Source organism: Cornus florida, unplaced genomic scaffold (assembly GCF_030987335.1).
Source record: "Cornus florida cultivar Cherokee Brave unplaced genomic scaffold, ASM3098733v1 CherokeeBrave_3.0.0_Hap2_Chr10, whole genome shotgun sequence".
Classification (NCBI taxonomy): Eukaryota; Viridiplantae; Streptophyta; class Magnoliopsida; order Cornales; family Cornaceae; genus Cornus; species Cornus florida.
Window position 1 is genome coordinate 54,828,239 of NW_026775580.1, and position 25,885 is coordinate 54,854,123.

General features: G+C 34.3%; 2 protein-coding genes and 1 non-coding gene across 3 annotated transcripts; 2 read left to right on the top strand and 1 right to left on the bottom strand.

Annotated features, from left to right (window-relative positions):
- Positions 1–123: 123 nt before the first annotated feature.
- Positions 124–9,455, top strand: LOC132278925 (heptahelical transmembrane protein 4-like). Its single transcript, XM_059780835.1, has 4 exons — positions 124–554; positions 1,604–1,885; positions 5,056–5,380; positions 8,465–9,455. Exons 2-4 carry the CDS (start codon positions 1,614–1,616, stop codon positions 9,119–9,121), a joined length of 1,254 nt encoding a protein of 417 aa, XP_059636818.1. The 5' UTR covers positions 124–554; positions 1,604–1,613; the 3' UTR covers positions 9,122–9,455.
- Positions 9,456–10,162: 707 nt separating this feature from the next.
- On the bottom strand, positions 10,163–10,236 carry TRNAT-AGU (transfer RNA threonine (anticodon AGU)). The gene has a single exon. It is a non-coding gene; the product is annotated as a tRNA-Thr (tRNA).
- Positions 10,237–20,964: 10,728 nt separating this feature from the next.
- On the top strand, positions 20,965–25,885 carry LOC132277640 (protein SOB FIVE-LIKE 5-like). Its single transcript, XM_059779478.1, has 6 exons — positions 20,965–21,064; positions 21,912–21,952; positions 24,659–24,985; positions 25,081–25,164; positions 25,288–25,372; positions 25,643–25,885. Exons 1-6 carry the CDS (start codon positions 20,965–20,967, stop codon positions 25,651–25,653), a joined length of 648 nt encoding a protein of 215 aa, XP_059635461.1. The 3' UTR covers positions 25,654–25,885.

Below are 25,885 nucleotides of genomic sequence, written 5' to 3' on the forward strand. Positions count from 1 at the left end.
AATGTCCAAATCACAGATTGTAAAATTACCTCCAAACCCACGGGCCACAGCATTTTTTTTTTTTTTTGGCGGCAATTGAGTTTAACTTTTTAAGCGATCATATTACTGGCGTCCAAAGAGGAATATATTCCGGGAGTGACAACTCTTTAAATAGAAAATCAGATTGATTTTACCACTTTGCCAACGCAAAATATCTATATTTAATGGAACAAAATTGTATGAATGTCGTCCTTTTTCATAGATTTTGTTTCCAAAGCGACGTCGGACCAGATTTGATTACGGTGTCCTTAGATGTAATTGCAGCACTAACCGCCTGCACCTGATCAAGAATAATACCACCTCTGTTTCATCGCCAACCCTATTGTGTGAATTGGCCTCTGCTACTCTTCAATCCTTTCATTTCACTTCTCTCTAAATCTCTTTCTTTCTCTCCCTATATATATGTACACACTTGTAGATACACATATATACAACTGCTTGATATTGCATTCTGCATCCAGCCTTTATTGCATCGTTGATTCTGATTGAATTTGGGTGGGTTTCGCAATTTCAAGGTATGTCTTTCTTTCATGTCCTCTATCTGAATTTTAATTTTAATTTTATGCATGACCAAAAATCATTTTTGAAACTTTTTCCCTATTTTCAACATTTTTATATTTCTTCATTTGTCAATGAGTCATTGATATCATCACCAGAAAAAAAAAAAAAAAAAATTATTATATATGTTTGGAAAAAGGAAACATTCAAATCCAACTTGTATCTATTTTTTTACTGTATTCGCTTGCAGACTAGGGTTTCCATAAATCTCTCTCCACACACACATAAATATGTGCTTTTTGAATGATCATGTTTATTTATTTTTTATTTTTTTCCTTTTGAGAAATTCAGAGACGACATTCACAACGTGTTTGATTCTTGAGATAATCTGGAAAAAAGAAGGAAATGAGGTGAAATTACATTTTACAGGAAATGGGCAGATCAAAACATCAAGGCCAGTCCTAATTGCACCATATAGAAAATGAATAGATTTTTGAGGGACATATTGTCAAGAAATATTTGAACTGCCATTTAATTGTCATAATTGGAGCACCTTTACTTTTTGAAATCAGCAGCTTCAACAGTTGATTGAACAATTTTTTTAATGAAGAACTACCATAAATTAACTGCAACATAATTCGTTCTCAAGACTATCGAAAGGTTCTCCAAGATTCTGTATTTTAAATTTGTAGGTTTTGCAAGGAATACTTTCATTTAATGATCTTACCATGCAATAAAATGAGTTTCTATATCAAACTGCTCCTAAAAATCATGCAGTGGATAAATGTTGAACCACCTGAATATAGGTTTTGTAACTTATTCATGGCATCATTTGGGCTAGATTTATTGAGGAAGTTTTTGAGAAGCTATGCTTCTTTAGATTAGAGAAGTAATGTGGTGCTTGTTGGTTGCATTATATCATAATCTTCTGCCCAAGGAGTCCTTTATATATATATATATATATATATATATTTTTTTTTTTTTCTTCTTTTCTTTAAGTAGTTCAGTTTATTTATGATGGTTATTAATTTATGATCGACAAACTTTGGTGTTTTCTTGCTTCAAGGGGTGAAGGGATGTTGAGTGGTCGTCGTGAAAATTTGACAGCACTTTCTGAATCATTTGATAGTCAATCCGACTGTGAAGATGGGAGCAGAGCTTATGAAAAGGAAGGGAAGGGAAAGAGACTTTGGAAGAAAGTGAAATATCAGCTTGTTGAATACCATTCTTTGCCAGGGTATTTAAGGGACAATGAATTTATTTTGGGTTATTATCGATCAGGATGGCCATTGAAGCAGGTCTTCCTGAGCATCTTCTCCATTCACAATGAGACTCTTAATGTTTGGACGTAAGAAGTCTATCTCAAATTTTACAAGCCTTAAACATGTTTACCTTGTTTTGATTTGCATTTTCTATCTTCCAGTTAATGTTATTACATTATTCGCACTGGCATTTTCACTTGGAGAGTTTACAAGGTTCTTCTTCTAAAAGGAAGTGGCAACCAATCTTTTAAATTTGTACAAACTCAATAATGTTATATATTAATTATATATTTATATAAACAAGTTGGAAATTTGGTCCATTTGGATATTCTTTTTGGAAGGCCTCTTAATTTGGTCAAACATGATCTGTTATATCTACCCATAGATTTACTTAAGATAACATGCGAACAATCTAATGAATTATAAAAATGAAAAAATAAAAAAAATCTAATGAATTCTTGTTTTATTTTATGTTCCCAATTTCTTTATTTTTAGCTTCACGAGAGACATGTACATACATATTGTTACGACAAACGCAGCAAACCCAAGAACAAATCAAGAAACACGACAGAAAAGGTAACACGACACACAAAGAACACAAAGATTTAGCGTGATTGGCAAAGCCTACATCCACGGTGAAGATCCGACAAAAGAATTCACTATGCGAAATTTGGAGATTACAAGTTTAAGCCCCCAAACCCTAGCTCTCGTTCTCACTCTCTTTTTTACGATTTTCAGTGTCTTTCAATATCCCACTCCAAACCCTAAACGCCCTTATATATCGGGCTACAAGAGAGTACTAATTAGGGTCCACGGCCCACAAGAAAAAAACGGGTAAAATTTTTTCCCAACGGTTTGTCGGGTCGTAAACAGGCTGCAACGCGACCCAACACCAAACTCGGGCCACAACATCACACACACACACGTACACACATATACATTCTGGTTGTAAATTTCTATATATGTATGTAGGTTCGTCACCTCTCACTAAACACACTGTTAACTCCTTGTGGCAGGATGAGGAGGCCTTGACTGAACTTGTCAAAATGCTCTTTGTTGATTTGATTCTAGTTTGAGTGCTAGGCCTTGCTTGTATAGGTTTGGATTAGTTACAAAGCCTGATTGACATTTATATCTTTATTTTCTCCACCTTTAAAGTCAGGTAGCTTTTGAGCCTGCTTGAATTTTAACCAATTCAAACCAGCCCAACTACTTTCATTATCAGTTTTGGTATGAATATTCATTGTTCCACATGTAAATGAATAATAGGAAATTATTTTGAATCGTTAAGTGACCACAGAGAGAAGGTGTTCAATAAACTTGAAGTAGCATGCTTAGTAGTTCTCTGACACCCCTTTTCCTGAAAAGAAAAAAATGGAAAGAAAGAAAAAGTGCTATTCTTAACTTAAAATGACACATTGCTTCATTCCTAATGATGTTGGGACCCAGGTGGGGTTTGGAATTGGTGCATGTATTTCTTTTGTAGATGCACATTATTAGCGGATTTCACTTTGTTCGCTTGCCTTTCAGCAATTTTACATTGGTGTATGAATTTTTATTGTGGGTTGAATGTATTGTGAGGAGGAAAGGGGAGGGTTGGAATCCATATATTGCGAATGTTGGTTTATTAGATTGAATATGAGATGAGTCTAGAATCAACATTATTATTGGGACTGGTGAATGTTTTACCTTACTAGGGGATGACAAAATACTGATTTCCATTTAGCTATGGATAAGGCCTTGTGCTGTTCAGTTAAATTCTTTTTGGCAGCTTGACAATTGATGGGAAGCGAGTAGATTATCTTCGAAGGTGGCAGGATGATTGATCAAAGTATCTTCTCCAGCCTTCGGGAGTGACTTGAGAAGCTTCTTAGGAATGAGTTCTTGGTGTAGGACAAGAACAGACTCAAACAGAAGAAAGGAAATAAGAGTTGTGGGCTGGAAATTCAGATCAACAAAGCTATTCAAGAGTTGTTAGTAGAGAAGAAGGATTGAAAATAACAAAGAAAAGCCTATTGGCATAACACCAACAGAAAACAAAAACCTATTGGAATCACTCCAACAGGGCCTAGGTATCAGAAGGCCTCACACCCTCAGAATTTGTGAATCACTCACAAAGAGATCTCAAAGACTTTTTATTCATTCATTTACTGCCTCACCAAGTTTACATCATATCCTTCTTATACCAACTTATGACCCTGAGATTACCCCTAATTGAGGCAATCAATACTTGGCTCTAACATAATAAAAGTAATCACCCCATAATTGAGGTAATCAATATTTGACCCCATAATTGAGGCAATCAATTGACCCTTGGATTACCCCATAATTGAGGCAATCAATTGACCCTCTTGGATTACCCATAGTTAAGGTAATCAATCCTTACCTAATAGCATAATTAAAGTAGTTAAAAGTCGACCAAATCTCCCAATTATTCAAACTCCATGTGGACCCATATTATCTAGCCTATGCCAACTCGAATCTTCGAATCCTCTTTTTTGGCGCCATTGATCTCCATCAGTTCTTCAAATTTCCTTTGGTTAACTAGAAAAAATAGTCTACAGTTCTTTGGATGGAGTGCTTGGCATCAGGAAGTTTATGCAACTTTATCAAGTCCTTGGGAAGTGGCAGTGAAGATACCCCTATGGAAGATGATAGGCTGTGTAAAAGGTGGTTGGAAGGGAGGTTTTGGAGTGATAGCAGAGAATGGACACAAGATGCCCTTGTAAAGTGGGAATGTGGAAGGGGATCAGGAAAGGCTGTGTGAAGCTATTCAAGAATATAGGGTTGTGGTGGTAATGAGTGTGATACAGTTTTGGTAGGATGCTTTGTGTGGAGATTTTCTTTTTTAGAGAAGTCTTTACTTGTATCTTTATTATTGACTTCAACAAGCAGCTTATAATGCAGATTTGTTAGATTTTCAGAGAGAGTTACTTTTGTGCATGTTTTTGGTCTGAGGTAGAATTGGAGCAATCAATTTTTAAATCATCTAGTGCTCAATTTTCTCTTTGAAATGTGCTTATGAGTAGTGAATTTGGTTTTTCCAGGAAAATTAGACCTTGTTCTTATTTTCCTTTCTGCATGAGATGAAATACTAGATGTTAGGCATTTTTCTTTTTTTCTTTCTTTCTTTCCTTCTTTTATTTTATTTTATTTTTTTTGTATTTTGTACTGCTTGTTCCATGACCTTTCATGAAGAGGAAGAAATTAGATGTATATCATTCACTGCTCTTAACATTATTCACATTTGTTTCAGGCACTTGATCGGGTTCTTTATTTTTCTTTCCTTAACTGTCTACACAGCAATGAAAATTCCAAAAGTCATGGATCTCCATTCTCTGCAACAGCTACCCAATTTTCTCAAGGGAACTGATCTGAACAAGATTCGTGCAGAACTCTTGAAATGTATTCCCTCCTTACCCAACATGCCTGATTTTCATCGATTAGGAGATGAGTTGAAGACATCTTTGCCATCAATGGATTTGTTTTCCTCACTTTCTGGTTGGCATATTACGGAACTTCTTACCAACTGTTTGCCTGAGCAGTTCACTGTTACCAGTCAAACAGATGATTCTTTTCTGGTAATACGTCATATCTAATTATTGGTTTCTTTGGTAATTATATAAAGTTGAATGCTTATTTGTTGAAGAATTGTCAGATGATAATATTTCACTCTTTAGTGAGTGGTTACTAAGTAGACAAATGTGTGAGGCAATTTTAGTTTTAAGGTCTTCATAATTTATCAATCTGGAACAACTATTATTAGCATGCAAAACAGAATGATGAAATTGTCGAAAGATGGCCTTGTATTAGTTAGAAAATGAATACACACTCTTTTACTGGTATGTTTAGTTTTGATTATAGAGAATGGCTATTGTATTTACTTATTTTTCCTACATATATATGCATTAGCAACAAGATAAAGAAAATATATTCTCCAGGCAACCTACCAATTTATTACAAGATTATTGATAGCATTTTTTGTTTTTTCTCAACGATTTTGTCATCTACTGCTTCCCCTTTGTAGTACACTAGCCAGTGTTGGGAATGAAAACCTCGCGTTAAAGAAAAAACAAGGATCATGCCCAAATGTGAAGCTTAGGAATATGGAGAAAAGCAAAGGCAGGGGACCACAAACATGTAACGGGGATTGCATGGTTCAGCACTATATCTGTGGGCAAATCCGTAAAATAATAATTCAATATCAATTTGGAGACTGAAACATTCATAAGATTTAAACATCCATGAGACAACCTGGTGAAACCCATTAGCATCTTTCTCTCACAGCTTGCTTGACCTTATGCCCTTCTGTTCCTACGTTGCATACAACAATCCATCTTCACTTCCATGTTTACATCCGGGGACTTCTGTTTGGTGCCGCTCGTCAACCTTGAACCTTAGGTATACCTCATTTGATGCTACCAAGAGATGAAGGGAGTGTCCAATGGAGAGGATCACTCCCTAGAACCACAATACTCGATTGGTACTATGTTGTGCTGCATAGTCTCTCTCTCTCACAACAACCCCAACACACCCCCCCCCCCCCCCCCCCCCCCCCCCCCTCTCTCTCTTCTAAAATCTCTTTTCCACATCTTCAAATACTAGATTGTTAGAAAAAGTATTTTGGTGTCTTGACAAAGTACTCTATATAAATAAACCATTACCTATTATATCCATAAGAAAGATTTAGGCTTTTTATGTTTCTTTAATTTAGTCGGGGGGAAGAAAATGGAAGGTTAAATAATTCCCATCATTTCCTACTCTATTCAAATAATTTCTAATGAATATCAGGAATCAAGAAAAAGAGAAAAGTAAATAAAAATATTATATATTTGATCCTTGCTTGCTCTCAAGTTTTTATTCGTCCTCTTGTTTCCTCTGAATCTTCGTGAACCAACCGGGGAACATGGATCCTATCCTGTATTACCTTTCTTTTCTGTTACTACGTCTAAAAACCAAACACAGCCTTTGATGTGGTTATTTTCCTATATTAATTTAATTAACACCTAGATGGAAATATATAAGCTTTTGGAGGGATGAAGGGGATAAAACTGAGTTTAATGTACACATCCTGATTCACTTGATTCTTTTTTTATGTATTTCTTTTGGCAGGTGATTCACTTGATTCAGTACTGCAACTGGTTTCAATAATGTTGGAAAGCTAAGAGTCTTAAAATTACATTGAAACAATAAGGGGAAAAAAAAAAAAAAAAGGCGGCTTGATTATAGACAAAAAATTATTCCCTCGGAGGGATATGAAAGGTGTAAAACGGAATTTTATGAACACATCCCCAATTAAGTCATAACTCATGCAAGTGATTTTAACCACATTGGAGGGCTTGGAGGTTTTAAATGGTTATATTAAAAGAATTAGGAGAAAGAAAAATTTTATCTGATTGGAGAGAACTGGGGGATTGGACTAGTTGGCATTTCCGATGCAAAAATAATTCAGATTTGGACACTTAAATATGCCCAAAACCAGTTTTTCAACCAAGCACCCAAAAATACCACACCTGCGTGCTAGTGATATAAGATTTGGTCTCAATATTATGTACTCGACTCATTTCACTTCCTCAAGTTAATTGGTAAATGTGTGTGTGTGTGTTTGTTTTGTTTTTATTTATTAGTTTTTTTATGTAGTTCCTTTTTCTCTTTCTTTTTTCCCTAATTCAAAATAGGTTCAGGTCCTTGTGGATTCAGGTTGCTGCGAAAGCTATACTTGGTCAGCACCTTCTTAGTTGTTTATTGCTTCTGGTATATGGCTTTATCTGTTGAACCATTTTGAAGGGTTTCTTTTTTATCTTGGTTTCATTTTCTTCCCTCTCAGAGGGCTTGCATTTATCTTCCAACTGGTTGGTGAAATTTTAGGAGACAATTTCTTTCAAAAGACTCAGAAATAGGAAAGTAAATTGTGTGCAGGGAGAGGTTGGATTGAAATTTCTATTTAGTTAGACAGATGATGAAAATATTGATTTCCCTCTGTCCTTGCATCTTCTTTACATTAGTTTGAACTGAGTGGATTTTTTCCCCTCTAGTTAATTTTTCACAAGTCGTAACATGTGTTCCACTAGATGAATTCTCTATACATTTTCAGACTCATATTTTGAAGAGACACATCTTCAAAACTGAGCATCCTTGTTTTAATGCAGGTAAAATTTGTTGCTAGACATCTATGACCTACCTTTACATCTATGTCAGGAAAAAATAATGGATGTTTTTCATGCAAGTGATGATGAAGAGGGTAGTGAATAGATGGTTGAAACTGTATTGGTCCCATAGGCATATTATAGTTTGTAGTTCTCCCTTTGCTTGGATGGTACCATATACTCTTGACATTTATGCTCTGAAAAAGGATTTATATTAAAATCTTTTCATGAGATATTATTATATCTGCAGAACTCAAAAGTATATTTTATCAAAAATATAAATAAAAAAAAAATAACAATATGCATAATTTCTCATGTGAAAACCGTCTCAAGTATCAATTACTAACTGGGAGTAGACTGACCGACATTTTATAAGCAGTATGGTGGTCCTAAACAGCTCTTTGTTGTATTACAGAGTATTTCTTCCATAAGGAATTGTAGTCTTTTGTGATGTTTCTTTGTTAATTTTACCCCACTTAAGGCTATTGCGGTTGCTAATTTTTTCTATATTGCATGCAGAGTAACATAAAAGATAACATGGCCAATATGGTAGCTCCCCTGTTGGTTCAGCAGCCAATCACAAGATGGCCTTTTTTTGCCTTCCTGGGCGGAGCCATGTTCTGCCTGCTAGCCAGCAGCACATGCCACCTCCTTGCATGCCACTCGGAAACCCTTTCATACATATTGCTCAGGCTCGACTATGCAGGCATTGCTGCACTCATTGCGACCTCCTTTTATCCTCCTGTCTATTATTCCTTTATGTGCAACCCTTTCTTCTGCTATCTCTACTTGGGGTTCATTACAGTATTAGGGGCCGCCACCATTGGTTTCTCTCTCTTCCCAGTTTTCGAGAAGTCCCATTTCCGGAGCTTCCGTGCTGCTCTCTTTTTTGCTATGGGCATGTCAGGAGTGGCACCCATAATACATAAACTGATATTGTATGGGTCCCAGCCGGAGGCCCTTCAGACCACTGGTTATGAGGTACTAATGGGAGTCTTATATGGAACTGGAGCATTTTTATATGCTATGAGAATCCCGGAGCGATGGAAGCCTGGCAAGTTTGACATTGCTGGACACAGTCATCAGCTCTTTCACATCTTGGTTGTTGCAGGGGCTTACACACACTATCAGGCAGGGCTGATCTATCTCAAGTGGCGGGACATGAACGGTTGTTAGAGAATGAATCTGACTGTAGTGGACAACTTCTTGTAGTTCTTTGACTGTGCTGGTGCAACTTTGGCTTGTGGATGAAGCTTATGAATTTGAATGAACTATGGAGTTATATATAATATGCATCCGAGTTCTTCTTCACTTTCTATTTTATTTTATTTCTCTCTGTATTTGGTTGTTAAAGCTAGAGTTCTTTTGAGGCAACTACATGAACTGTTCTCCCATTTGAGGATTGACTTCTCAATCCATATGACCCTTGTTTGCAATAGCTGTATATGGACGGGTTTTCGCAAGTTGTTACCCTAATTGTTCAAGTTTGGATGCCACACTTTGAGATGCATTTTAAGTTCTACATATAATGACATTTACTGTGTGTGTGTATGTGTAATTTTGTGCATTTTTCGGGCGTTTGAGATTCTGTTGGTGTCTTCTTGCAAAAGTATAGTGCATGTATTGGCAAAGTAACGAAACACATAAAATAACATGTTCCCTGATTTGATTAGGATCCTAGACATAGTTCTTCTGTGACATTCAGGCTCTGGTTTACATCCATTCAGTCTGATCACTTTCCCAGTTTCGCGGCCTTTTGTGTCTGTTGCCACTGTCACAACCAATCCTTTTTCTCACAGAGTACAATTATCATGGCCAATTCATGCTTTCAGTTGAAGCTAACTGTACTCATTTCTGTGACAGAGGTTGCCAAGACAGGGTTGACTCCGTTCTTATTGATGAAAGCACCAGTGAATTATCATTCGGATGGTGAAATTCACAATTCGACACATTCAAATATCTGGACACATTTGCTTGTGCGTCGATTTGCCGGGACAATGAAATTTTTTCTCTGGTTTTAGAAGTTATAAAGAAACATTTGGCACAAAAAAAAAGGGTTTTCGGAGGTTGACATTTACAATTCGACACATTCAAATATGTGAATAAAGTGGATACATTTGCTTATATGAAAAAATTTCTCTGATTTTAGAAAGTTATAAAAATACATTTGGCAAAGAAACCAAGGATTGTTTGACAGATAAAAATAGAACAAGTTTGTGCTTTCATTGAGAGTTGAACTCAAGACCTCCCGCTTACTAAACGGGTGCTCTAACCAACTGAGCTATGGAAGCATTGATGTTAACAAGCTTCTAGAATCATTATAATTTAATAATATAAAGGCTTGGACAACGACAACCCATGTGAATTAGCTGCACAAAATGAAGTAATATTTGTAAAGACCAAAAAGGGCACTCTGGGCAGTTCTTTATAGTTTGCTCGCAATAATAAGTCAACATTGCCAAATAAATCTGAGACATTGGTGTTCTTGGGTACCATGACACCCACATTCCAAAAGTTTGATAGGTTTTTTGGACATCTTATTAGGCCTTCTGGCTTACCAACTCAAGCCCAAACTCTCCTCCGGATAAGTTCCACATATTGGTAAGAAAGTAATGACAATACTCGAATGCATGGGCTCACAAATCACTTCTCACTTCTCACACTTCTCACTACATACTTAAATAAAGAGTTGTGATCGTGAGTCGAAAGTCCATGTCTACATTTGTGTGAGTGGAATGACATATTCATGATATCGTTAAATATAATAACTATCATTCATTTATATAAAAAAAATGTGGTATGTATCTAACTCTCAAACTATTTATTATTTTTGTTCTAGTAATATGCACTTACTTCGTTTTTTAGAAAGACTTAAAATTCTCAGCATCCGTCTTTGTGAAATAGAGAAGATACCGTTAAAATTTATACAGGCCAAGAGTGATTGATTCATCTTTTCTCACGTGGTCACCCTTTGTAAGTGTTTAAACAAAGGCATTATTGAATATTTTCCTTCATTCAATAATGTCTTTGCTTAAACACTTATGAAGTACAATTTTGTGAGTTGCAGTTCTCAAAGTGAAAATCTATTTTGAGATGGAGAGAATAATAAAAATTTTGATCGATTTTTATAACCGTCTGATGTGACAGTCATTAAACCAAACACTAAATAGGAAACAAGCTCTTGTTAAGACACTGGTTATTGGAGTCACAAAAAAAATCGAATGTTATAATATTACTCTTGAATGAATAGACGGTAAGTTGGTCACTTTAGGTATAGAACTAAATAAAAAATAATAAAATAATAAAAAAAGTTCATAGTTGCTAAATGCATTTACTAGATTCCATCTTTCATCCCTAATGAGAATATTGGAGCATCTAATTAACTTTTTTTTTTTTTTTTTTTCTTTCTCTCTTACCTATAAACCTAACTATTTTAGTAATAATCTACCAAAATAAGCATGTGCATTCTATATTTTTAATGGTTCATAAAACAACTTCTTCAAATGAGCAAGGCATATCAGGGCCGCATATAGGGCCCGAAAACCTGGAATGTGCAACCCATTGTTTTTGTACATTTTGGGCTCACAAGAATTTTATATTAATTATAAAGCAACAGGACAAAGATCTAAAGCACGTGGCCAGTGTATATCACACGTGTGACACTTGACAATTCTACGTAATGGATCTATGCGCCACTCTATCATCCTATTAGGCCCACAAGATTTGACTTGTGATCTCATATACTCCAATTCTTTTTTAATAATATAAATCATCAGCTGTATAACTGAAAGCCACTAAACTTGAAGTTATATTCACACGTAACTATTTAAACCCCTCCATCACAAAAAACAAAAAAAAAGAAGGTTAATTACGTTCACACCCCCTAAAATTTACTCTATTGACAGTCAGACGAAAGTTAACCTCTTTTTTAATAATAACACCCCCTCAACTTTGATAAAGTTAACAAAGACCCCCCAATCTTCACCTGTCACATCTGATATATGATGAAATGACCTATATGCCCTTTGACTTGTTAACAACAAGCTTTGAATTATGAAATGACTTAAATGCCCTTATAACCAATTTTAATCCCCTTTAACTATATTATCAAATTCATATCACATCACCCCAAAGTAAATATATATATATATATATATATATATATATATATATATGTGTGTGTGTGTGTGTGTGTGTGTGTGTGTGTGTGTGTATATATTGTGTGTGTGTGTAAGTTCAGCATCAGTGGAGATTCAGTGTGTAAGAGTATCAATGGAGATGTCTCTCTAAGGACTCTCTTTCCATATATATATATATATAGATGTACGTGTGGGTATGTATATATATAACATATATATATATATATATATATATATATATATATACACAATATTGACTATATGAAACCTCAAGCTTCAAATAATGAAGCAAAGCCAGAATTTAATTGCAAAACCCAGAAACAGACGTTAAGAAAAAAATTAAAATAATAAACTGATTTTTTGAAAAACAATCATACATATAAAGTACAAATACAATGTTTACACACGCCAATTAAATTGATTCCCTTGTTGTCAAACATTTCCCAAAATATCAGCATAACGTTGAAGTGAGATTAGAGTTAGAGAAGATTCACCAATGAGATTTGCAGATGATTTCTCACAATCCAAGGGTTAGGGAAAAGGTAACAGAGAATATGGTCTCACACCCAACAAATCCACTCTTACCATACCTAAGTTGCAAGACCCATTCACGAACCCAAACCATAGTCGCACGATTTGAACCCAAGCAACAACACCCATCGCCAACAATCTCGCCGGAATCTACAACAATTGTTACCCGAATCTTCCCAAGCTTTTGTCCCCATCAACCGTCATCGTCCTCGGAGTGTTTTCGCTGCTACATCGTCGCTAGAATCTAATACTTTGTCGTCGGAGTTGTGTTTTACTGTTGTCACCAGCAACCATTGTCGTAGTCATGTCGATTTGGTTGTCACCAGAGCCTCTTGTCGGATCTTTGTTGTTAGAATCTTCATTGGAGCTTTTCCCTAGAAGCAAGAGGTGGAAGAAGACACAGATCTGGATCGTTCTTGGGAAAAACGGGAGAGGTGAGAAAAAAATAAAAAGTAAAAAATAGTATTAATATTGAATTTTCTTATATAGGGCATTTCAGTCAATTGATGTTTTATATATTTTATATTAAAATTTGATTAGATATTCAAGGGTAAAGTAGACATTTCACATATTTTAAGGGTTTGTTTGGATACAAAATTTGACAGGGGGTGTCATTGTTCGAAAAGAGGCTAACTTTCATCTAACTGTAAATAGAGCAAACCTCAGGGGGTGTGATTGTAATTAACCAAAAAAAAAAAAAATACTACTAATAATAATAATAAAATAATAAATAAAAATCTCACAAACAGTAAAGCCGAAAAAGAGAGGGGACACTTCGACTTTTCAAAATTTTATTTATAAATAATTTTTTTTAAATAGTAACTATTAGAGTATTATTTTATATAATACATCGTATGATATATTCATGTTAGACTTGTCAATGGATCAGATTTTGATTCAAATTTGATAATCTTTTACCTTAACAAATCAGTAATAAATTATAGGTAATTCGATCCAATTATATATATAAATATATGAATCTTATATATATTAGTTATCTACTATTAAATTTATATATATTAACTATTACCATTACAGTTATTTGATTGCATAGTTATATTATGTACTATCATGTATATTAATTATTCGCCAATCTATATAACCTTATAACTATACATGTCGGTCAATATGATTTTAATTGTAGTTTGAATTCGATCTGATCCGAATCCAAGCTAAATAGAAGATGGATTCGAACATTCAGTCTGATAATTCGTTAGGGTGTTAGAGTGTTTCTCAAGTTCATCATAATACTTTTGTTCGAGGTGAAGAAATTTTTAATTGAGATGGAGCTATGAAAAGATTCTTATTCGAGGTGGAGCTATGGAGAAACACGTGAAAATTGAATTTTGAGCCAAGGTTAAGATTGTTGGGTTTGTCGCTCATAATTTGTATGCAAAAAATTAGTTCTTTTTTTTTTCGTTTTGGAAGGCTAAAATTTGTGGAGGAAATTTTATCCCACTAAGTTTCTATTTTAGAGTTGAGATTGATATGGTAACTCCTTGTATGCAAGTTGAGGAATACATGTACAACAAGGAATTGGTTTGAAGACTCTATAAATAGATATGGGTATGAGAGGTATAGAGAGAGAGAGAAAAGAGAAAGAAAATATGTAAGGGGTTTAAGGGTGAATGTTGTGAGGAGATGGGACAATATATGTAATTTCGTAGGTGTATACAAGTAGCCTCAAAAGAGATGATAAGTGAGTGAGTGGGGTTTTGACATATGGTTGTATATTTTCTTCCTTAATTTATAATAGTGAAATCTCTCTGTCCTATAGACATAACTCTAGAGTTGGGTGACCCATGTAAAATATTGTGTTGTGCGTGGATACGTGTGATTGTTATCTCCATATATGTTTGTGTTGATATGATATGATGATACTTCCGCTATGTGTGATGAAGTGGGGATTTAACTCTCAACAATAGCCGACCGTTGAGCGGGTTGGAGGGAGTTAATTTTTCCCAGCAATTGGTATTAGAGTTGATGGTTGGTTAAAGCCTGTGATTAGTCTTGAAGATCAGTAGAAGAAGATTGCTGTGAAGTTTGTCAAAGCAGAAGATGATCGTGAGGTGCTATGGAGATTCAATCAAGAGTTGAAATAACACAAGGTATGTTGATGATGTGAAGCCCATGAAGAACAACTCTTGGGACAAGCCAGATGATGTTTTTTTTCAAGATGGGTCAAATGTAATAGAGTTGAAGCCCACGAGGAACAAGTTTTGGGGACAAGCCAAGAGTGAGTGCTAGTTCTCAAGATGGGGCAAGGGTGTAGAGAATGAAGTGGTTTACTCTAATCCTGATAAAGAGTAAAGGGGAATATGAAGAGTGAAGATGAAAGGTTTGTTGCTTTGAGGGAGAAAAATAATTGATGAAGTTGAGTTGAAGATTGGTGGGTTGCCATGGGTGAGCAATTGAACACCAACGGAATGGATAGAGAAAATAGAAGAAAAAAAATAAAGAATGACGAATTTGAGAAAAGATGGAGATTGTTAGTGTTTCTCAAGTTCATCATAGTGCTTTTGTTCGAGGTAAAGTTATAAAGAGATCTTTGTTCGAGGTGAAGCTATGGAGAAGCACGTGAAGATTGAATTTTGGGCCAAGGTGGAGATTGTTGGGTTTGTGACTTAAAATTTGTGTGCAGAAAATTAGTTTCCTTTTTCATTTTGGAAGGCTAAAATTTGTGGAAGAAATTATATCCCATTAAGTTTCTATTTTAAAGTTGAGATTGATATGGTAACTCCTTGTATGCAAGTTGAGATATGTATGAGAGGTTTAGAGAGAGAGAAAGGAGAGGAGAGAAATGATGTAAGGGGTTTAAAGGTGAGTGTTGTGAGGAGATGGGAGAATATATGTAATTCCGAAGTGTATACATATAGCCTCAAAAGAGATGATGAGTGAGTGAGTAGGGTTTTGACATGTTGTTGTATATTCTCTTCCCTAATTCATAACAGTGAGATATCTTTCTTTTGTGGACGTAGCTCTAGAATTAGGTGAACCATGTAAAATATTATGTTGTGCGTGGATGTGTGTAATTGTTATCTTCATATATGTTTGTGTTGATGTGATATGATGATACTTCGGTTGTGTATGATGAAGTGAGGATTTAACTCTCAACAATAGCCGACCGTTGAGCAGGTTGGAAGGAGTTAGTTTTTCCCAACAACTGGTTTTAGAGCTGATGGTTGGTCAAAGCCTGTGATTGGTCCTGAGGATTAGTAGAATAAGATTGTTGCGAGGTTTGTCAAAGCAGAAGATGATCGTGAGGTGCTATGGAGATTAAATCAAGAGTCGATAATAACACACGGTATGTTGATGGTGTGAAGCTCATAAGGAACAACTCTTTGGACAAGCCAAATGATGCTCTTTTTCAAGATGGGTCAAAGGTGAGTGTTGTGAGGATTCCCGAGTGTATACATGTAGCCTCAAAAGAAATGATGAGTGAGTGAGTGGATTTGATATGTGGTTATATATTCTCTTCCCTGATTCATAATAGTGAAATATCTCTCTTCAATGGACGTAACCCTAGAGTTGGGTGAACCATATAAAATATTGTATTGTAGGTGGATGTGTGTGATTGTTATTTCCATATATGCTTGTGTTGATTTGATGTGACAATACTTTTGCTGTGTGTGATGAAGGAGGATTTAATTCTCAACAACAACTGGCTGTTGAGTGGGTTGGAGAGAATTAATTTTTTCCCAATATTGGGATCCGAATCCGATAATCTGTTAACTTAACAAATTGAATATGAATTTGATCGATCAGATTCGTGAGATGCCTAATTCACGTTGTATTTTTTATTTATTTATTTATTTTTTCTTTTTAAAAAATATTATATTATTTTTCGTGTCCATATCCATTTTTCTTAACCAATAATTATCTTTTTTAACATATTATTTATTATACTAAGAGGTACAAGTAATGGTCTTAAGAGAATCCTATCATCAAAAGTGTCATAAATTCTCAATATTTAACAATTAGATTAACCTCTTTGCGATACGTGGAAAGTTAAATAAAGGGAATTTTACAGAAAAATGGAATTAACAAAAGTATATTACCAATTTATGAACGTAGTCTGCATATTTACCATATCATAAACTAAAAATCAAGACCTTTTATTTGAACCTTTTAGTAAGATAAAATTATATTTTCATCCCTAAAGCTTATTTTATGCACAACTTACCCAAAGAACAACTTGTGCAAGCTCTAGAATTTTGTTAAATAGCACTCAGGAACTGTTACATCGCACAAGAATTAGGAAACACAACGCGAAGCCTACAAAAAAGAATAGAAGAACTTAGATCTAGAATTATTCTAATACAGAATATTTTAGAAGCTAGATGGCAAAGATTTTAGCTAGGTTTATGAGTAGAATAGAATTTAATAATTTAGATAACTCTATAAAACGACTAGAAGAAAATCTTGATTATATTAAGGAACAAGTAGCACAAAATTCTAGCCCAAATAATTTAGATAACAAAATAATATTAGTCGTCATTAAAGATATAAATAGCGATATTAAAAGTATTTCTGAAAATCAAAAAAATAATTATCGACTATTTAAAATCTCTTAAAATTGATATTCAAAAGCTATTACAATAGTTTTATGAGTACTAGTAATCCTGATTATCTAATAGTTTTAGCCGAACTTAAGAAAATTGACAAAGACCCAGTAAGATTTACAAGTTTTAAAACCGAGGTTCAGTCAACTAATATAAATATTAGACAAAATAACTTTTTAATCTAATTATTATTCCAATCATTTGAAAAAGTTAATAAACTTGAAGAAAAATTAGAAGTAATACAAGAAAGTATTCATAGAGAATCTTCAAAAATTAGAAGTAATACAAGAAAATATTCTTAGAGAATCTTCTAAAGAATTATCTGAATTATCAGATAAAATAAAAGATTTAAGGGTATCAACTAATCCGTTCTCGCCTACGACCACCAAGCGCGTGAATTTATTATAACCACATAAACAATGGCCATTATCCTTAGAACAACCAAAGAAATAATGAGGGTAGAAGATTTGTATGATAATGAGTATGATGCTAAAAAAATATATAGAATAAGGAATGAAGAAGGTAAAAAATAAAGTCAACCTTTATTCCAATAATTTATTAGGTTTCCTGAGCAAGATATATAATCATCTTAGCCAGAGAAGAATAAGTACAGTTAACAATCAAGTTATTTTAGACCTTATAACACCCGAAGCTTGTTAAGAGTTAAATGATAATAATTTAGAACTTATGCATTTAGGTGTCATAATAATAGGATTAGTAGGATTAAACAGAGCTAAATTAAATCTTTAGTCACTCAGTTAGAACCCTTACAACTCCTACTTGAAAATAGTTATAAAATAATTCAAACAGATGCATCGGCTCAAGGATGGACAGGTTTTCTTCTTCAAAGACCTACAAAAGAATCTTCTCAAGACGTAGAACAAATTTGTCGCCATGCTAGTGGAACTTTTAATAAAGCACAATCTACTTTTCCCTTAACAGATCTAGAAATTTTAGGAGTAACCAACTTTATTGAAAAATTTCAGATATTCCTTGATAACGAATTTCTTATAAAAACAGATTGTGATAACATAGTCAAATTTGCAAACAAAACAAAGTAACAACGGATGTCTGCAAAAAGATGGATTTCCTTTATTGACTGTATTATTGGAAGAGGTTTTAAATCTATATTTGAACATGTCAAAGGAAAAGGAAATTATTTAGCAGATATTATATCTCGTTTACTAATTGACTGTTAAACTTTGCAGGAATGGAAACGAAGAGCAGCAACAACTATAGCCTTATACCAGACACTTCTAATCATCTTTTGATTATCCAAAACTCAGCTCAACAGTTCCGCGTTAGACATAATCTTTTTCCTAATCAAAAACTTATTTTAGATAATATTTGGTTTTCGAGAAATAATCCCAATAGAACCCGCGTTAGAAATTTAAATACTTTAAGTGAATATTTTGTTGTATTTAACAAAGCATATCATACTCTACAGCAAGAACAAGAGACGTTTACGTCTCATTTTAAAAAGTTGAATTTAACTTATAAAAAAATAATAGCAAATCCCACAGAACTAACCATTTCTGAGTAAAGGACTAATGAAGATGAAAATTTTCAGAAAAGTTCAATTTCTGCAGGTACAAACCAAGTATGCCAAGTTATTATCCATTTTCTCTCCAACTTATAGAGAAATCCTAAGACAACAAGTTGAGCTCTTCCCTGATGACATCAAAGAACTTATCCTTGAAGAAGCTAAAGTCTGATGGTTTCAAAGAATGGGTTGATATCCAAAACTACCTCAGAAACAACAGTCCACCCAAAGGAACCTGATATCATTATTATTTCTTACGATTTATACAAACTGGCAACTACATACCTACCATCATCTTGTTAGACGTATACATTGTTTTCTTTTATCCTATTGAAATAACCAGGAAAACCTGTTTCTCTACAAGAACTACCACCTGTTACTTAAGCAAGCTTTTAGAATTAGGAATGGTCAACAACATTTCCATACCAAAAGACATGCCATTAGAATATCTAAACTCCTTAGGTAACTTTTCCAATTGATTAAACTAAGCCATTGCTTTCGAACAAAAACAAACCTATAATTTCATACCAGAAAGTCCAATTCTCCTTCAAATCAATAGTACTCCTCCTTAATGGGTAAAAGATGGAGCTATAATTCTGGGACAACATTAAATTTACATTCATTCTGATCCCACAGAAGTCCAAGTTCTTACACGACATATCGATTTTGTAAATAACTTTTGTAATATAGAACCAGCTACCTTTAACCATTTGGTTTATTATAAAGCCTATCGTCAGGTTAACTCAAGCTACAACCCTGGTTTCAAACTCTACGACTATAATATAAACATGGAAATTTTCATCAAAGTCAGAATTCCCTATGTCATCAGATCTCCCCCAGAAATTGAGATATCTCCAAAAGTTAAAGAAATAATAAATGAAGAAAAGATGTTGGTTGAACAGTTCGAACTCGCCTACAGAAATGAAGAAATCAGTTCACTAGACAGCAATGATGCATATGTGGCCCGCAGAGATGACAGCCCACTAGATAGCAATACCGACAGAAATTAGTCCAATATGCTAGATTTCTAATAATTGCAAAAAACATCCAATAAAAAGCAGATTCGTAACAGTGTACCGATAAAAGTAGATCCACCGAAAGTAGATCTCAACAGTAAAAGTTGATAAGACTCTCCAGAAGTAGACATCAATAATTCAACAATAATTCAAGCCATCTTATCTCTAAAGCATCTTGCATCTCAACCGTCTATGCAGTATCTGCAATCTCAACCGAAGATTCATCTCCCACTTCTCCTATAAAAGGAGCCTCTCTGCTCAAGCGAAGATTATCGAGTTCTAGAGCAATCAAGTTAAGAGCCATCAAGCATTCTAGCCTTCAGCTATAGTTTCCTAGTGTGCTTTCTTTATTTCAGAGTGTTATCTTTCTGTAAAATATTGTGTGAGAGTGTATCTATGTATAAACAGTGTGTATCTATGTATATATTTCTTATGTAATAAATCTTCCAGTTTCTTCTTATTCAAAACTTCCTATTTAGTATTTTAAGTACTTTCGGGCAAAAGACTTCGGTCGACAAAAAGATCAAATATATAGATTTTATTTAGCTAGACAGTGTAGATCCTAGAATTTTCTTGAATCCAACCAGTACAAGCAGCTTTAGTTTTAATTTAACAATTTCTTCTGTGAGTTGACTCGAACTGTTGGCTCGTTGGCCCGTTTTTGCCAGTGTTCAGGCGTTTTTAGAGGGCATTATCAGAGCGTTATTAGGTTCGACAGTCATTTCTGTGATTTAATTGTTAATTTTATCTCTATGTTATCAGAGCCTATACTGTTTCGTTAAATTTACTTTATATATAAGATCTTTTGTCTAAAGAAGTCTATAAGTCCATATTAATCTATTGTGATATTTTAATTTATTGTAAAATTTTTTAAAAATATTAAATAATTTGTTCAAGGATCATTTCATAAAGTTCATTTTATAGAAATAATTTAGTGATCCACCCATTTATTAAAACTTCATGACTTTAATCGCATAAACATATAGTATACACTTATTAAGCCCATGTATTGATAATTTACCCTTAAATAAAATATTTAATGCATCATTTTATCCCCTAAGTACGGAGAGGAGAGTTCATGGCTCTGGATGATCCACCTAATAGCATTACTCATTCAAGAAAGTAACTATGATAGGTGAAAACAAAAATAATAAAAAAAGGAATTAAGGTGGTGTTACTGAGAAGTAGACATTGTGAGTGGTGACGATTGAAAGCGTTGGTATTGGCAATGGACGATCACAAATTAGTTGTTGATGGACTCAAATTGGCTGTCATTCTGAGTCTCATAAGTGGGACTGCCCTTGTTCCGTCCCCTCAAACATTAAATGGTCTGTAGCCACTCTACCCTGCATTATTGCCTCTTCAAATTTATCGTCATGCAACATTTTAACGACGGCTTAAAATTGCGAAATTTATTAGTTATAACTGACCAATGATTATTTTATACAACTTTACCGAACTAGTAGTGTATGTTTGTACATTGAACTTTGAGCTTTCATTTAATTGTAATTTGAATTTTGAGGGTCATAATTTTTCATTTGGGTAGTTTGTTTTTTTTTTTTTTTTTTTTTTTTTTTTTTTAACATAAGGTAACGTATTTGGCGTGCAAGATTGTTTATTCACTTTTTGAAAATTGGTTAGTCACGTCAACACAATGTTGAAAAAAAAAAAAAAAAAAAAATCAAGAAGTGAGACAGGAAAACTGTGTTGAGGGATCCTAAAATTTGTTACAACTTTTAGATTTTCGGATATCTATCCATAGACATTGTGATAGAAAATAATCTCGTTGACATGACACTCTACTCAGTTTTTTTTTTTCTACTTTATATTCATATTAGCTACAAGTGTTTATGTTTTTTTTATGCTTTTTTATTATTAATAAAACTCTAATTATAATTTATAATATCATTGATTGATACGTTAACTTTTGTGAACTTATTTATTTATTTTTTACAAGAAATTTACATCCGTATTCTTAATTACTGAAGTTATAAAGGAGTTTTTCATTAAATTCGAACAACTAGCCACTTGATAATTTCGCATTATATATCACAAACTCTTGAGAAAATAAGTGGTTTTCAGCAATAATTAGTGTTTTCACTTCCAAAAACTTATACAATTCGATAATTCTAAGGTGATGTGAAATATATATATATATATATATATATGTTACAGTATATAACCAGCCACAAGTGCATGGACGAAGCGAGGAGAGAATAAGTGATGGAGGGGGTTTGACTATGGTGATGTGACTTGGGTTGTTTTGTCTTTAAACCTTTAAAGAAAGGGATGTAAAATGGTAACATGTTGGGAGGAAACTCTTGGAAGGGTTTGAATTTTGAGGACAGTTAGTGGTTTCTCCTTCAACATTATGGCAATGTTTGACCTTATTTTGGTGTGGGACCACATTACCAAGCTAAGGCTGCTTGCAGCAAAGCCCATACCCTAGTAATGTTACCACAGCAAGAAAAAAAACATATCAGAACCAATTGGGTTACCAACTTAATTAATCTGAATCAAACTTTGGAATGTAAGTGTCAAGATTGGCTTAAGAACCAAAACCCCATTTAAGGGCAATTGCAAATTAGATTAGTGTTTGGGACCATTTGAGTCAGATGGACCACCCTACACATGCCCATGAAGCTTGAGGTATAGAGTCACATTCGGTAATGATATACCCAAAAAAACAGGCCATCACAAGGGCATTCTCACCGTGAGAGCGCCCTTATGACATATCTTGTCACACAAATATCACTGTTTTTGATTATTTTTAAGTTTCATCTGGATACCGCGTAGAAGCATGGTTTGGTATCACGGTATTGGTTACAGTCATGTTATAACAGTCTCGAACAAATATCAATGTAAATCAACCGAACCAACCGAGGTGTGTAACGGTCTTGAACAAATATCGATGTAAACTGGCCGAACCAATCAAGATATGTAACAATATCGAACACTTGAAAAATGATTACGAACTGGACAATATGTCACGTAATATCGGTTGATACGATGCATAATATCGGCCGATATAACAAACTATAGTAAAAATAAAATAAATTAAAAGAAGTAATGGTAACAATTTTTGATCTTTTTTGAAAAAGATGGTAGATTATTTTGCTAGTATTGTAAGGGGGAGCAAAACAGGTAATAAATTACCAACTTGGTGTCAACTTTTCCTCCATTTCCTTCCACTTTTGGAAGAATAAAGAAACTATTGGTCAAAAAGTTAGTGAACCCTCCTCCTTCCACTTTCCCTCCACTTGCATATCTTTCCCTATCTTTTTTATTTTGTTTCCGTCTATCAAACCAGCCTTTAGGGTGATTGGTGTCTCTTCTGGGCATGTGGGGATGACAGATTTTTTCACATGAATGATTTACTTGTACTATGTTTACAAAGTCCTTAAATGATGGAGTTCAGTACAAATATCAATCGGCAACTTGGGTATACTCTTATTTTCTTCTGTGCGTGTCAGCAATGTCCTTTGCAACTCCTATTCCATTCACTCACTAAATTTAGGGTTTTGTATTTCCTAAAAATTTAGGATAATTGGCATCTTTTTTAACAAATTTTGACATATTTGGTAAATGTGAGTGGTAGAAATATGCAATTAAAACCTTTACTTCGAGATTTTCTTTTAATGCATTTGCCCTTGGATTCCTTTTTTTTTTTTGTCGGATTCTAGCTCTCGAAACAACTAGTTATCTCTTCAATAAAGTAACACGATATAACCAGATGATTGATGATTTACTTTCGGCTCATTCAGAATTACATATATGCTATATTTGAAAGTAATCGATGCAGTAAAATATCATATTCCATTCACTCTCTAACCAAAAAATTTAGAGTTTTACATCTCCTAAACAATTCGGATAATTTGCATGTTTCTTCACCAACTATGACATATTTGGTAAATGTAAGGGATACAATCTGCAATTAAAGCCATTAGTTCAATGGTTTACCATTTGCTCATTCAAAATTACACTTATGTTACGTTTGAAAGTACCGAATTAACGCCTTACACTTATTTCATTCAATCACCTAAACAATTTGGATAAAATTGGTAAATATGAGATGAAATATGCAATTAAATCCATCAATTCAAGATTTTCCTTTTACGTGTGGCCTCTTGGATTCCAATTTCCTTGTCAGATTCCTGTTGTCCAAACAACCAATCATCTTCTCAGTAAAATGACACGACACAACCAAATGATTGATGATTTACCATTTGCTCATTAAAAATTACATACATGCTATATTCGAAGTACCGAATTGACCCCAACAAGTGAAAATGTGATTTGACACAACTCAGCCAACAACTACGGAATACTTATTTAACTCAAATGCTGTGAAAATGAAACATGAACTCAAAAGGAGGTGGATTTGGAAAAGGGGGTTCAACATTTTGTTGAGATGAGGACATCAACATTGTACTATGATACCATTGATACGGTGCAAGGGGTTGGCATTGAGCTGGCTGTTGCACAAATGTGGATGAAACCGTCACCTCTACTCTAATCCCTAATGTTACCGCTATAAAAGTTGCCAATGCCAATGTCCAATGATTCATCTCTCTCTCTCCTCTCTCTCTCCTCAACACCAAAGACAACTGGCAATTTTGATTCATTCACAAAACAGATAAAATAAAGAGGCCAAGGGATAGAGCACAGGACAAAAAGGTCTAAATTTGAGGGTGATTCATTTGGGTTTTTTTATTTTTATTTTTTTTGATACCTCTCTCCACTCTCTCTTCTCTTCTCTGTTTATATAGAGAAACAAGAAGAAGAGACCAGTCTATATCAATCCCATCTTTTTCCAGCTCTCCCTCTCTCTCTTGGTTGCCATTAATATTAGAGAGAACCCATTTGGAGTTCACTTGCTAAGACAAGCGAAGAACATGAATATATCAACTTCTGAATGTAGTAGTGGGTGTGAGTCTGGCTGGACTATGTACTTAGATCAATCCTCGAATTCTGAAGATCATCAATTTCACAAAAGCAGAGACCATAGAAGATGCAAAGCAGAGGAGGAGGAAGATAATGAGGATGATAAAGATGAGGACTTGTCCATGGTTTCTGATGCATCCTCTGGGCCTCCACATTTCCATGAAGTTGATCAAGATTGTTATGCCTCTGAAAAAGCAAACAAGAGAGACAAGAAGAAGAAGAGCAAAGAAGTACATAAAGGCCACCAACACCATTCATATCTTGATGACACTGCTAGCTCCCCTGTTCTCATGACCTATTCCAAGGCAAGTCCACACACACAAACACACACACACACACACACACGCACACATTCTTTAGCTTTTGCTTAATGGGTTTTCTTCCTTTGTGTATTCTACAGAAGAATTTAGGTGTTTCTTCCAATGAATCTTCAATGGAGCATGTATTGGGATTTTCACAGGGCTTCTCTACAACACATCTTAAGGTGCTAATCTTCCACCTATTTTTTTTTTTCCCCCCAAATTCTCCTCGATTTTTCTTATAGCTTACTTCAGATTTGGTTTATTAATTCACACTGTATATTCTAGGATTAATTTGACTCGAAAAGTCGTTGCAGGGAAAATCTACATTTCGGAAGCACTTTGGTTCCTTCAAGTCGTCTGTGGCTGGAAAACCAGATTCAGGAGCAGCTGGTGAGCATCCATATATGTACATTTTTGCTATGATATAATTCAATAATGATTTTAAAGCTAGAAAGTTTAACGGAAGAATTCCATATCGGTCAGATACACTCAATTAGGAGTAACGTGGAATACAGTTGAGTGTATCCACCGAATAAGAAGTCTTTTCAAACTCTTCTGATTAATAGCATTACTCATACAATTTCATGGATCAATTCTTGAATTCTTGCCCTAAATTGATTCCTCTCTCACTCACTATCTTGTGTGTGTCTATTTTGACAGGTGGTGTATAGAGGGAAGAAAGTAGGAATGGAGGAATAGTAATAGTTTTTTTTTTTCTTCTACTGTGCTGCTGTTGTTTCAATTGCATGAGGGAGAGATGGGACATGTTAAACACAAAGGCGTTAGAAACCTTGTTCTTTTTCTTTTTCTTGAATTTTTCTTCTGATGTGTTCCTGTCAATGCAGTAGGGAACAACCTGAGAACATAAATGTTAAAATAAAAATTTGATGATTTTATTTTGTA

Coding starts and splice junctions, on each gene's coding strand:
- LOC132278925 (XM_059780835.1), top strand. CDS start 1,614: ATGTTGAGTGGTCGTCGTGAAAATTTGACAGCACTTTCTGAATCATTT. Junction 1,886..5,055: donor GAGACTCTTAATGTTTGGAC/GTAAGAAGTCTA, acceptor CATTTGTTTCAG/GCACTTGATCGGGTTCTTTA. Junction 5,381..8,464: donor AAACAGATGATTCTTTTCTG/GTAATACGTCAT, acceptor TATTGCATGCAG/AGTAACATAAAAGATAACAT.
- LOC132277640 (XM_059779478.1), top strand. CDS start 20,965: ATGGACGATCACAAATTAGTTGTTGATGGACTCAAATTGGCTGTCATT. Junction 21,953..24,658: donor ATGGACGAAGCGAGGAGAGA/ATAAGTGATGGA, acceptor TCTGAATGTAGT/AGTGGGTGTGAGTCTGGCTG. Junction 24,986..25,080: donor TTCTCATGACCTATTCCAAG/GCAAGTCCACAC, acceptor TGTATTCTACAG/AAGAATTTAGGTGTTTCTTC.